Genomic DNA, 13,175 nt, shown 5'->3' on the forward strand with positions numbered 1-13,175 from the left:
CTGTCATTGATGTCAGTGGTGAACATGGAGTTTGAAATTAAAAGGCTAACACTTTTAGCCTTTAGACCTGGATGCCCTCAGTCAGGTGTTAAGGAAAAAGAAGGAAAAATAATTTTATTTCAACTGTGTCTAGAGCATATTTTAATAATGTGTTTCTAAAGATTTTCATAAACCCAGTGTTTGTTTGTATGGCTATTTTTATAAATCAATAAACTATTTACTTTTTAAAAATATCAGTTCTTAAGATTAGCTTTCAGTTATAATTCTTACCTTGCATCCCACAGCATAAAAGAAAGCTCTTTTAAATACTTGACTGTGTTTAAATTGCTTCAAACCAAACAGCTCACAGTTGCACTTTTCCGTGATAAAATAGTCAAAGGTCCATGCCTTAGAGGTAGCACAGTTTTAGCTTCTAGAGCGTTCAGGAAGAATATACCTGAAACTTAAGTCCTTTAGCAAGCAGTGTTCCTCTGTAGTTCCAAATACAGTTTTTGCAGTGTAAGATTTTTATTGAAAACTCCTTTCTTCACCCTCAAACACTTATATTTTTATCTACAGTTATAAAACAGAGATTGTGTTGTTTTATTATTGATAACAATAATATATGAAGTAATGCTGATTTATCATTTTAGAATACTTTTCTCAATGAATAAAAGACAAACACATCTCATACTATTTTGTTTCCCCCATCCTTCCTGTGAGTTCCCTGTTCTTGCCCCATCCCAGTGCATGAGCGTTCACCCCCCGCATCCCTCTCTTCCTTCCCTCCCCCTCACACTCATTTTCTGTCTCTCATGCTTTCCAGTGTAGAATGAGACACTGTGAGCAACATCACTAAGGATCAAGTCAACATGACTCTTACTAATTAAAGAGGCTAGTTAGACCTAGAGTCTGTGAGGCTACTTTTAGAAAATATTCATTTTAAATTTTGGTTGACCTTTGTTTGATTAAAAACAGGCAACCTCAAATACAATAAGAATACAAATAAAGCTAGTATCTAATATTTTTGAATTGGGTGTTTATTTTTAGGATAAACGTGTTCTACACGTTGTAACTGTTGAGAGAATGCTGGAACGGCTGAAAAAATCAAACGAACTTTTGGAACTCATTCTTAAAGGACTTAATGAATATTTGGAAAAGAAACGTCTCTTCTTCCCCAGATTCTTTTTCTTGTCTAATGATGAACTTCTTGAGATACTGTCTGAGACTAAAGATCCCACTAGGTAAGTAACTTACATACGTAGCACATAGCTAAATTTATCTGCTTAAATTTACTTTTAAAATAAGGCAGAATAAAAACACATATAATTATGTTCAAGAATATTCCCAGTATTATCAATAACCAATGTAATTATTTAAAACGACATAAGTAATGTCATTGAAGGTGATTTTTCCAAACGTGATAAATCTTGGGGAGGATTTCTAATTTACCCATTTTCTCCTACATATTTTTCAGAACACCTCGCTCCCAGTGGCTTGCAGTGACCCCCGCTGGTGGTGTCCCATTACCTGTCCTTCTAAGTCCACTCTAAAAGGGGCAGCCCCCTACATCCGTGTACCACCATCTTTGCGGAAGTTGCTCCTTACCTGAATATCTCTGACTTCTTTTACCTCTTCTAGACTTTTGTGGAAATATGCTCAAAGGTCTGCACCTCAGGAAGACTTTCCCTGACCACTGTATTTAAAATGGCAACCCTTCCAGCACTGCCTAGCCAGTGGATTATCGTCTCTGCTTTTATTTCCTTCGGCCTCTTTTGTAGCATCTGGAACACTCTACCATGTACTTACTTGTTTACTGTCTGATTTCCTCTAGCAGAACATAAGCTCCATGATGGCAGAGAATTTGGACTTCTTTTTCTTCCCCGACGCTGATGCCCAATTTCTTAGAAAAGTGTGTATGTCTGGTGTACAGCAGACAGTGAATGGAAAGTTATTAAATTTGTTAGTTTTGTGTCTTGTGCCTTCAAAGTAGGAGACAAGGAATCCAGACAAAAAGATAAATTTAGGCTCAAATTTCTTTTCTTCTTCTTCTTCTTTTTTTTTTTTTTTTTTGCTATTTTATTTTATATATATATTTTTTAACTTTCATTTATTTATTTTAAAATTTTTATCCAAGTTAGTTAGCATATAGTGCAACAACGATTTCAGGAGTAGATTCCTTAATGCCCCTGACCCATTTAGCCCATCCCCCCCCCCACAACCCCTCCAGTAACCTCAGTAAAAAAACCTCAGTAAAAAAAAGAATGTTTGTTCTCCATATTTATGAGTCTCTTTATGTTTTTGTCCCCCTCCCTGTTTTTATATTATTTTTGCTTCCCTTCCCTTATGTTCATCTGTTTTGTATCTTAAATTCCTCATATGAGTGAAGTCATATGATATTTGTCTTTATCTGACTAATTTCACTTAGCATAATACCCTCTAGTTCCATCCATGTAGTTGCGAAGGGCAAGATTTCATTCTTTTTGATTGCCGAGTAATACTCCATTGTATGTATGTATATGTACACATACATACATACATACATACATACCACATCTTTATTCACTCATCCATCAATGGACATTTGGGCTCTTTCCATACTTTGGCTATTGTTGATAGTGCTGCTATAAACATTGGGGTGCATGTGCCCCTTTGAAACGGCATACCTGTATCCCTTGGATAAATACCTAGTAGTACAATTGCTGGGTCATAGGGTAGTTCTATTTTTCTTTCTTTCTTTCTTTCTTTCTTTCTTTTTTTTAACGTTTATTTATTTTTGAAGGAAAGAGACAGAGTGTGAGTGGGGGAGGGGCAGAGAGAGAGCGAGACATGGAATCCGAAACGGACTCCAGGCTCTGAGCTGTCAGCGCAGAGCCTGACATGGGGCTCAAACTCACAAACTGTGAGATCATGACCTGAGCTGAAGTTGGTCGCTTAACTGACTGAGCCACCCAGGTACCCCAGGGTAGTTCTATTTTTAATTTTTTGAGGAAACTCCATATTGTTTTCCAGAGTGGCTGCACCAGTTTGCATTCTTACCAGCAGTGCAAAAGAGATCCTCTCTCTCTGCATCCTCGCCAACATCTGTTGTTGCCTGAGTTGTTAATCTTAGCCATTCTGACTGGTGTAAGGTGGTATCTCATTGTGGTTTTGATTTGTATTTCCCTGATGATGTGTGATGTTGAGCAGTTTTTATGTGTCGGTTGGTCATCTGGATGTCTTCTTTGAAGAAGTGTTTATTCATCTCTTTTGCCCATTTCTTCACTGGATTATTTGTTTTTTGGGTGTTGAGTTTGATAAGTTCTTTATAGATTTTGGACACTAACCCTTTATCTGATAGGTCGTCTGTAAATAAATATCTTCTCCCATTCCATCGGTTGCCTTTTAGTTTTGCTGGTTGTTTCCTTTGCTTTGCAGAGCTTTTTATTTTGATGAGGTTCCAATAGTTCATTTTTGCTTTTGTTTCCCTGGCCTCCGGAGACGTGTTGAATAAGAAGTTGCTGCGGCCAAGTCAAAGAGGTTTTTGCCTGCTTTCTCCTCAAGGATTTTGATGGCTTCCTGTCTTACATTTAGGTCTTTCATCCATTTTGGAGTTTTTTTGTGTGTGTATGGTGTAAGAAAGTGGTCCAGGATCATTTTTCTGCCTGTGCTGTCCAGTTTTCCCAGCACCACTTGCTGAAGAGACTGTCTTTATTCCATTGGATATTCTTTCCTGCTTTGTCAAAGATTAGTTGGCCATACATTTGTGGGTCCATTTCTGGGTTCTCTATTCTGTTCCATTGATCTGAGTGTCTGTTCTTGTGCCAGTACCATACTGTCTTGATGATTACAGCTTTGTAGTACAGCTTGAAGTCCAGGATTGTGATGCCTCCTGCTTTGGTTTTCTTTTTCAAGATTGCTTTGGCTATTCAGGGTGTTTTCTGGTTCCATATTTTAGGATTATTTGTTCTAGCTCTGTGAAGAATGCTGGTGTTATTTTGATAGGGATTGTATTGAATATGTAGATTGCTTTGAGTAGTATGGACATTTTAACAATATTTGTTCTTCCTATCCAGGAGCATGGAATCTTTTTCCATTTTTTTGTGTTTTCTTCAATTTCTTTCATAAGCTTTCTATAGTTTTCAGTGTATAGATTTTTCACTTCTTTGGTTAAATTTATTCCCAGGTATTTTATGGTTTTTGGTGCAATTGTAAATGGGATCGATTTCTTTTTCTCTTGCTTCATTGTTTGTGTATAGGAATGCAACCAAGTTCTGTGCATTGATTTTGTATCCTGCCACTTTGCTGAATTCATGGATCAGTTCTAGCAGCTTTTGGGTAGAATATTTTGGGTTTTCCATATAGAGTATCATGTCATCTATGAAGGGTGAAAGTTTGACTTCCTCCTGTAGGCTCAGATTTCTATCTGAATTTTTATATTCTGATTCTTTATTGCCTATTGAAAGATGAGTTCATTTGGTTATTAGTAATGTGCCCAGAATGAGGGGTTTAGTCACTTCCATCTGTGTTACAATGATTACAGTTGGATACTTTCAAAGCTATTGATTTAGTAAACTGTAAAGTACTTAAAGTGCTAAACCTAGTTCATAATTTGTGAGCAGTCTCTGAAGATCCCAGTTGAAAAAGCTAGTTTTGTGCATTCGAAGATTCTTCCAATTAGTGTATTATCTGTTAGCCAAGATTGGTTTGTTCCTTATGTTGCTTTTAATATCTTTCAGTTTATTGTGTTGGAAACAAAGCCTCATGGGTGTCTCCTCTGTAGCTCTTATTATAATTGTAGTTTTACAGATCTTTTTGTGATTATTCAATTAATGATGACCTCCTACTGGACTGTATAATCCATACAGACAGGGATTGTGTCTTTTTCCCTCAGCCTTTCATCTCCAGCAGCATCTAGCAGGGGCCTGACACGTGATGCACATTTATAAATTGTGAGTAAAGATTGGTACACAAAGAACACTGATGTTAAGGAACTGCTTTAATCTGATTAATTCTCTTGAACATTTTTTCCCCTGACAGGGTGCAACCTCACTTGAAGAAATGTTTTGAAGGAATTGCAAAGGTAGAATTTACAGAAACACTTGATATTACTCACATGAAGAGTAGTGAAGAAGAGTTGGTGGAACTCACAGAGACCATTTCAACAGCCAAAGCCAGAGGTCAAGTGGAGAAGTGGTTGGTTGAATTGGAGAGAGTTATGATTAAGTCCATCCACAAGGTACTCAGCTATATTTATTATTATTTCTAGTAAAGATATGGAATATTAATGTATCATAGGGGCGCCTGGCTGACTCAGTAGGCAGAGCATGCAACTCATGATGTTAGGGTTATGAGTTTGAGCCCCACACTGGGGGCAGTGATTACAGTAAAAATGTCTGGTTAATAAATGCACTGTTTTTAGATAGAAATTGAGTCCTGAATTACCAATTAAATTGTAATATATAGCTCAAAGACAAAATCTATGAAATTAATTTCATAGGGACCCACTTGAAAAGTGGGACAAAATAGCATCCATACTACAGAAAACTTGGGTTTCTTGGGTTTTAGTAATAAATCCTGTTTCTTGCAGCTACAAGTTATTTCTTTGATCATTAATTAAATACACCTTGGTCTACAGAGTCTGTATTTAGTTGCCTTGCATGCATTTCTCTATAGTTTTACATTATTCTCCTTGATATATACGTTTCTGAGGTGAGCCTTTTTGTCCTATGCATATAAAAAATATGTACCAAAATGTTAGAAAATCACAAATACTTCTTATAATTAATAACTTCATATTTTCCACATCTCCTAAAACATCAACTCAATCATTTGTAATTATTTTTATTAGTAGAAAATTTCTTTTTTTTTTTTAATTTTTTTTTTTAACATTTATTTGTTTTTGAGACAGAGAGAGACAGCATGAACAGGGGAGGGTCAGAGAGAGGGAGACACAGAATCTGAAACAGGCTCCAGGCTCTGAGCTGTCAGCACAGAGCCCGACGCGGGGCTCGAACTCACAGCCCTCATGGACCGTGAGATCATGACCTGAGCCGAAGTCGGCCGCCCAACCGACTGAGCCACCCAGGCGCCCCTATTAGTAGAAAATTTCAAGTCATGGAAACAAATACAGATTAATTGAGCAGTTAAATTCATCTTTTACTCTACTATGGACTTAGCATTCAAGTTGCTCATAAGAATAAAAATCATGATTGAATTGGGGATCACGAGAGCAGGATTGAGAAGGAATATGGCATCATGTTCTAATTAACAACAGTTTTCATTAATTTTTCGGATTCTCTCACACATTGTTGAAAAAAATTCATTGGAATCCAAGTGTTTAATGTATATAATGTGCCTTAGTGTTGCTTCCTCTTCTTAAATATAGTTTTAATATCTGCGTGCATAATAGTTTTTCAATAGATGTAAAGTCATTTGGAGTTTTTCATTTCTCCCTATTGTGGATTAAATTAGAGTGAATGTCCTTATGGATATAGTTGGTTTCTTTGAATGAATTCTTTCTCATGATAAGTTCTCATATGTAGGACCACTAGGTCAAAGAGACGAGGTTTTGGGACGCCTGAGTGGCTCAGTTCGATAACCATCCAACTTTGGCTCAGGTCATGATCTCACAGTTTGTGGGTTTGAGCCCCGCATCAGGCTCTGTTCTGACAGCTGGAAGCCTGGAGCCTGCTTCAGATTCTGTGTTTCCCTCTCTCTCTCTCTGCCCCTCCCCCATTCATGCTCGCGCTCTCTCTCTCTCTCTCTCTCTCTCTCTGTCTCTCTCAAAAAATGAATAAATGTTAAAAAAGAAAATTAAAATTTAAAGAGACAAGGTTTCATAGGCCTTGGTGCATATTGACAAATAAGGTTTATTTTATTTATGCAGCTGTAAGTAATGTAAATGAATTCCACTTTGACCACTATTTACCAGCCTTGGTTATATGGTTTGGTAATTGTTGTATACAGTGATAACTCATTGTTTTAGACATATCCAATACTGTTACAACTATTCTTTTCATTTTGTTTGTCAGAGTGCTTAGAGAAGGTATTTTGGTTGCCATTTCGGAGCACTTAGATGGGGTAGCCAGGAAAACATCATCCCCAAATGTTCTTGTGTAAGTTTGTGTTTCTGAAATGTGCAATCGAATGCAATATAAAGTAATACAAATAGAGATGTGTGTTACTATGTTTCTACTGTATGTAGTCCCATGCTAGCAAGACCACTGCATGCTTAAATTAAGTAAATTTTAGGTCACTTATCGATAATAAAAAAAGTCATGTTCTTGGCACTTGTACCTCTTATGTTACTAGATTATCATGTGTATGTTACTTCCAAAATATGCATGTACTTATATATGTGTATATATATCTGGCACACATAGATATATTTTACATACAGTATTGCAGAACTTTCTGTAATTGTTTCTCCTCATCCAACTATGTAGCAATTGTGATTTAGATTTTAAAGTCTTCCTCTTGTTCTCTCCGTGTTGTCCTTCTAGAGCACATATTTATTCCATTTTTGACATTTCTGTACTGTACCTTCTAGTTTCTGTTTCTGCCGTCTCTCAGTTGCTCATTTGCACCTGCCCTTTCTGTGGCTCCTTCTGGCCTTAGAAACTTTCTTTGCTATCAATAGCTACCACTGCCCTTTGTCTCTGTTCAGCTCCATAAATACCCTAGCCAGACTAGAAGTCTAGAAAGGTTCATACATCCTTATATATTTCTCAGAAAAATCTAATTTTGACCGTCTTTTCTGAAACCAAACATTAAAGTGGGTATCACCTCATAGACAACATGACCATTTCGGGTTGATAGATATAAAAGATTAGATTGTTTCTCGCTGATGGCTGGTAGAAAAACTGGATATGTCAATCCACGGAAAACATATGGAGGAGAAGTACATGAATTAGACTTAAATCATGTTGCAAAGAATGTAAATAAGACTTTCTGACTTTCCTGATTCTTAACTCTCCATAAATCAGTTATATCCCCTTGCTTGTCATCATTGCCTCGGGCATCTAACTATAGATTGAGAGGAAGTTAGATCCAGAAACACAGAAGGAACTTTAGAGAAGTGGTGTGGTTTGCCTGAGAGTGCTCGTACACATACATGTGCGCCTGGGTGAGTGGGGATCTGATCAAGTTCAAAGAAAATTATTGTCTATGAATTTGGAATTACTTAACTTTAAATCTTGCAATAAAATTGCTTGGGCTTGTTCAACCCAAATGTATCTAGGATATCTTTGGCTACGACTGGTCTCACGAATATTCGATATAATGTGGGTTCACACAAATTGATCATGTATCAGCAAAATAAAATGCTGTGTAATGTATGCTTTTGCTCATAGGTATATGAATAAACTTGAATTTAAATAGTCTAATGACATGCTTTGAGTCTTCATAATTGGCTAAGATGTTGTAAAAAGTTAAATAGTATGAGTTAATCTGTTTAGGAGTTTAGGTCCTCATTGTATAGCTTGTTTAAGTAAACTGTGAAACTATCTTTAGCATTTTTGTTTCCAATTAGGTAATTAAAGATGCAATTTCTGCCTATACACAAAACATGCGAATTAACTGGGTGAGGGAGTGGCCTGGACAGACAGTGCTTTGTGTATCTCAGATCTTCTGGACAACAGAAGTACAAACAGCTATTCCAAAGGGACAAGAGGTAAGCTTCATTACTGCCCTGCCCCAGGTTTTTCAGCATTTTTTAAACAGGTACTATTGCTGGAATATACTAATTATAAAAAACAAAATAAAGACAATCCTCTCAAAAAGTCAAGGGTACTTGAACCTCAATCTTGTTACTAGATACATTTTTATACCTTTAAACATAGAATTGTAATAGAACTAAGCTTCCTAAACTCAGAAAGATTAGGAGGAAAATAGCATAATCCTCTTTTATACCTTGAGTAAAAGAGGAAGTAGGAAGACAAGGTATCGGTTAGCTTACTTTACTATTTTCATTTTTATTCTTAATGTATTGATTTTGTAGAATTATTGATTTTTTCTAAAGTTTATTTATTTTGAGACAGAGTGGGAAAGAGAGGGGCAGAGAGAGAGTGAGAGAGAATCTGAGCTGACAGGTCAGAGCCTGAGGCAGGGCTCAATCTCCCAAACTGTGACATCATGACCTGAGCCAAAATCAAGAGTCAGACACTTGACTGACTAAGCCACCCAGGCACCCAGTAATTATTGATACTTTGAATGCTTACTTTTAAGTATTCTATTAGGTATGTTAGCATAATAATATTAACTTGCTGTTAGTAATTAACAACAGAAACTACATTTATAGGATTTCAAGCAGGTCAACTTTCAGTTGACTGATGGGCCAGTTGCAATGTAATAGTTGTGGATCTTTTGTTTAGAACCATGAATTTCAAATATATATACATATATATATCAAATATATATAATTTCAAATATATAATTCAAGTATATATAAATTACAAATATATATAATTTCAAATATATATATATGTACACACACACACTATATATACATATATATATATATATATATATATATATATATATATAAAATTAAGTTTATTTATTTTGAGAGAGACAGAGACCGTTGAATGGGGGGAAGGGGAGGGAGGAGAGAGAGAAAGAAAGAATCCCGAGCAGGCTACATGCCAGCAGTGCAGAGCCAGATGTGGGGCTCGAACTCATGAAACTGTGAGATCATGACCTAACTGAAACCAAGATTTGGACGCTTAACCAACTGAGCCATCCAGGTGCCCCTCAAATATATTTTTGACATGGAGTTTGGTATTATTGTCTTTAACTCTAATGTACTGTTGAACACTGGTAGTGCTGAGGTTTGAGAACCTAATGTTCTCTGTCAGCAGCCGGATCCCATAGAGTATGGATCTGAGTAACACATACTTAGCTTTGTCAAACTTAACAACAGGTCACTTATTTATTTCCTGTGGGAAGGGATGAGGGTATAGGGTAGGAATTCAAGGTTTTCTGGAAGAACTGTCTTCATGGAACACAAGACCCTGGGGAAGGGGGGGTTTCCCTAACAACCATAAGCCCTTGGAGTTACTTCTGGGGCCTCAGTTTCTAGCCACATGTGCTTTCTTCTTCTCCTTCTCCTTCTCCTTCTCCTCCTCCTTCTCCTCCTCCTTCTCCTTCTCCTCCTCCTCCTCCTCCTCCTTTGCCTCCTCTGCCTCCTCCTCCTCCTCCTCCTCCTCCTCCTCCTTCTTCTCTCCCAGTGGACTTAGAGAATTCATTTTCTCTTTTTCTTTTAAGCCACCACTCATTAACCTCCCCACACAGAGAGATTCCTCCATCACCAATGTAGCGTGCTGGGGCAACATGTAGCCTCCTGGATCTCCCTCCTTGCCTGCTGGCCAGCCCCCCAAAACACAATACCAACTTTATCACTCGCCACTGTGGGGACTCAGTCTGCAGGGAACGAAGAAGCAAATGTGAGCAGATTAGACAAACTTGGAGGCATCTTCCAAATTTCTTCAGTTTAAATGTGGTGTTTATCAAACCTCTACCCCTCTGCCAAATCCATATTTTTCTTTGATCTTACTCCAAGCAGGCTGCAACAGTGGGAATTGATATGGAGCATTAAAGTGTAAACTACAGTTTCTACTTATCTCCCAAGCATACTTTGAATCTCAAGGGACTTGCCATTTAGGTCACTCCCATTTCAATGCGTCTTCTGCTCAAAACGATCTGCCTATAATTCTTACCATATTGCATACAGATGCAAATAGGGTTTTTTGTTGGTTTTCTTTATAGCAGTATGCACTGATACTGAAATTAAGTTGCTTGTTTACTCATTTATCAGTTGATTCAGCTTTTTTTCCTACTTATGTTACATGGTACAGATATGGAGCCATTCACAGAGAAAGCCAGAATGAGAACCTATGCTACTTGAGGGTGATTCAGCTTCATAGACTCAAGGTTCTCTAGAGCTGCAGCTTAGCAAGATTAACACGTTACACCTCGGTTATTGTTGCTTGCCAGACTGCCCTTGTCTGTTGCATTTTATGGTGCTTTCATAGCTAAGTTTCATGATATGAAACTAGGCTTTATATGTGTCCTTAAAAATTAATTCTTTTTCATCTGCGTGTGATTATCCTGCTTCTTTCTGCCTGTGATCTGCTATCTGTGCACCTCATCCCTGTCTGTATTTCATCCATGTTCAGTCCATTCAAGTTCTGTAGTAGCATCATGAGGGGCTGGCACATGTTTTAGTATTCTATAATTATAAAAGTAATTATAGTACTCTATGATTTAGTATTCTATAGTATTAGTACTGATTTTTAAAAATTTAATGTGTAGGTCTATCATGGGAGGCTAGCATATGCTTTAGTATTATATGTGTTGATAATTTTTCCTCCTGATTAATGTGTGGTAAACATTTGAAACGGATCACTTTGGTTGAACAGAGGCTCTTCGCAGCTTCATAGAAGACTGGACACTTCCATTGTCTGCAAACATCCCAAGTTGTCTAGAGCTTGATGTTATAATAGCCCTGTGTTATCCTGTCACACTCCCAGAGGACCTGTTCAATTTATTCAGTGAATGTTGATTCTGCAACTCGTCTGCGTGAGGCATTGCAAGGGCTGTAAAATGAATGAAAGAATCAACACTGTCACAGAGCTCGGGGTATTGCAGATACTGATGCGATTTTGAGTCACTGTATCATTGCATACGTAGAAGGATCTAGGTATGATAAAAATATTTGATTTCAGACAGGGTTTATTTTGACAGAATAGAATAGTTGCTACCTTTAGATTCATTAGCTCACTATACAGAATGGTTTACAAGGAAGAAAATGTAACAAAAATGCTATCGATACCGTGATTTTTTTTTCTATCTAATCTGAATTCTCATTGATTCATATAGATTTTTTCCTAAAGAACTCAGTTTGTTGCAGTTTGCAGTTAAATTTTAGTTCCAAATCTGTTTTCCTAGTATAGGAAAATACATTCTGCTAGTGTATGTAGTACTAAATTCTTATGGACATATAATTTGTGCTGTCAGATTGAAAGATGAAATTTTTATTTTGTGTTTTGTGTTGAACTATAGAGTGTGAGAACTGGTAAGGCTCTCAGAGACCCCCACTTTTACTGATGTGAAAACTAAGATGCACTCACTGGCATTTTAACATATTTTCACTAGTTGGCTCCAAGAATTTAAACACTTATGGCTATTTATTTTTATTTATTAAAAAAATTTTTAACATTTATTTAGTTTTTGAGAGTCAGAGAGAGACTGAGCACGAGCAGGGGAGGTGCAGAGAGAGGGAGACACAGAATCGAAAGCAGGCTCCAGGCTCTGAGCTGCTAGCACGGAGCCTGATGCGGGGCTCGAACCCGCGAACCATGAGATCATGACCCGAGGTGAAGTCGGTCACCCAACCGACTGAGCCACCCAGGCGCCCCAACACTTAAAAATGGCTCAGACAGAAGTTTATCTTTCACTGCTTATGAAGAGAATTAATAGCGATCGATCATGTAACTAATATGAAGGCAATAGTATTCAAGCACTTCAAACCTTTGAAAGACTGACCTCCTTAAAAATAAAGATGAAATGTTTCAAGGAAGAAAAGTGCCCCTCAGAGAAACAGTGTGCGGTCTCCAACCCTGCCCTTTAAACTTGCTCTCATTCTTGAAAATGCTCATTTTTAGTTACATCGCTACCACTTACCTGGTCCTGAAGGAATGAAATACACTGGTTGGTGCCCAGTGTTCATTAAATATTATTAGAGTGGAGAAAGAAAGCACACCAGCCTTCTGGAGCGTGTTGACACTCCCTTAAGCATAGCGGTTTTCACTGATTCTAATTTGATCTTCATCATAAACCCTCTTCTCTTTTTTAACGTACTAATTAGATTTACCCACCAAAAGAGAGCCTGGTACTCAGAACTGGCATTGCTCACCATAAACTAAAATGGGAGATGTTTTGTTTATTAAGATCTTTACTTTTCAAGTGGCACACGTCCAGCTCAGAAAGCTTACACAACAGGACTGAAAGGACTTTGGGATTCAAGGAAGAGCGGTCGGAATTGGGGTCTCAGAGCATCATTGCTACTGCAGTATCTCTCTTCCTTTGCCTTTCCTCTCTGCTGGTCTCTGGCAGGCTTGTTCCGCCAAGTGGATGAAGGCTTGCAGTAGCTTCAGATTAGCATACTCAGAGTCCCCCAAACCTAAAGAAAATCACTTTTTTTCTCTGTGTGTAGC

At 37.5% G+C, this 13,175-nt stretch overlaps 1 protein-coding gene across 2 annotated transcripts in view; it reads left to right on the top strand.

The window, feature by feature from the left end:
* Positions 1-13,175, top strand: part of DNAH7 (dynein axonemal heavy chain 7) — a 267,164-nt gene that overhangs the window by 80,920 nt on the left and 173,069 nt on the right. For both annotated transcript variants that reach the window (XM_049615226.1, XM_049615227.1), the window contains 3 exons: positions 1,030-1,223; positions 4,999-5,197; positions 8,492-8,632. In XM_049615226.1, coding sequence (XP_049471183.1) covers positions 1,030-1,223; positions 4,999-5,197; positions 8,492-8,632 — 534 coding nt within the window. The remainder of the gene's footprint in view (positions 1-1,029; positions 1,224-4,998; positions 5,198-8,491; positions 8,633-13,175) is intronic.

Source organism: Panthera uncia (genome assembly GCF_023721935.1).
Source record: "Panthera uncia isolate 11264 chromosome C1 unlocalized genomic scaffold, Puncia_PCG_1.0 HiC_scaffold_3, whole genome shotgun sequence".
Classification (NCBI taxonomy): domain Eukaryota; kingdom Metazoa; phylum Chordata; class Mammalia; order Carnivora; family Felidae; genus Panthera; species Panthera uncia.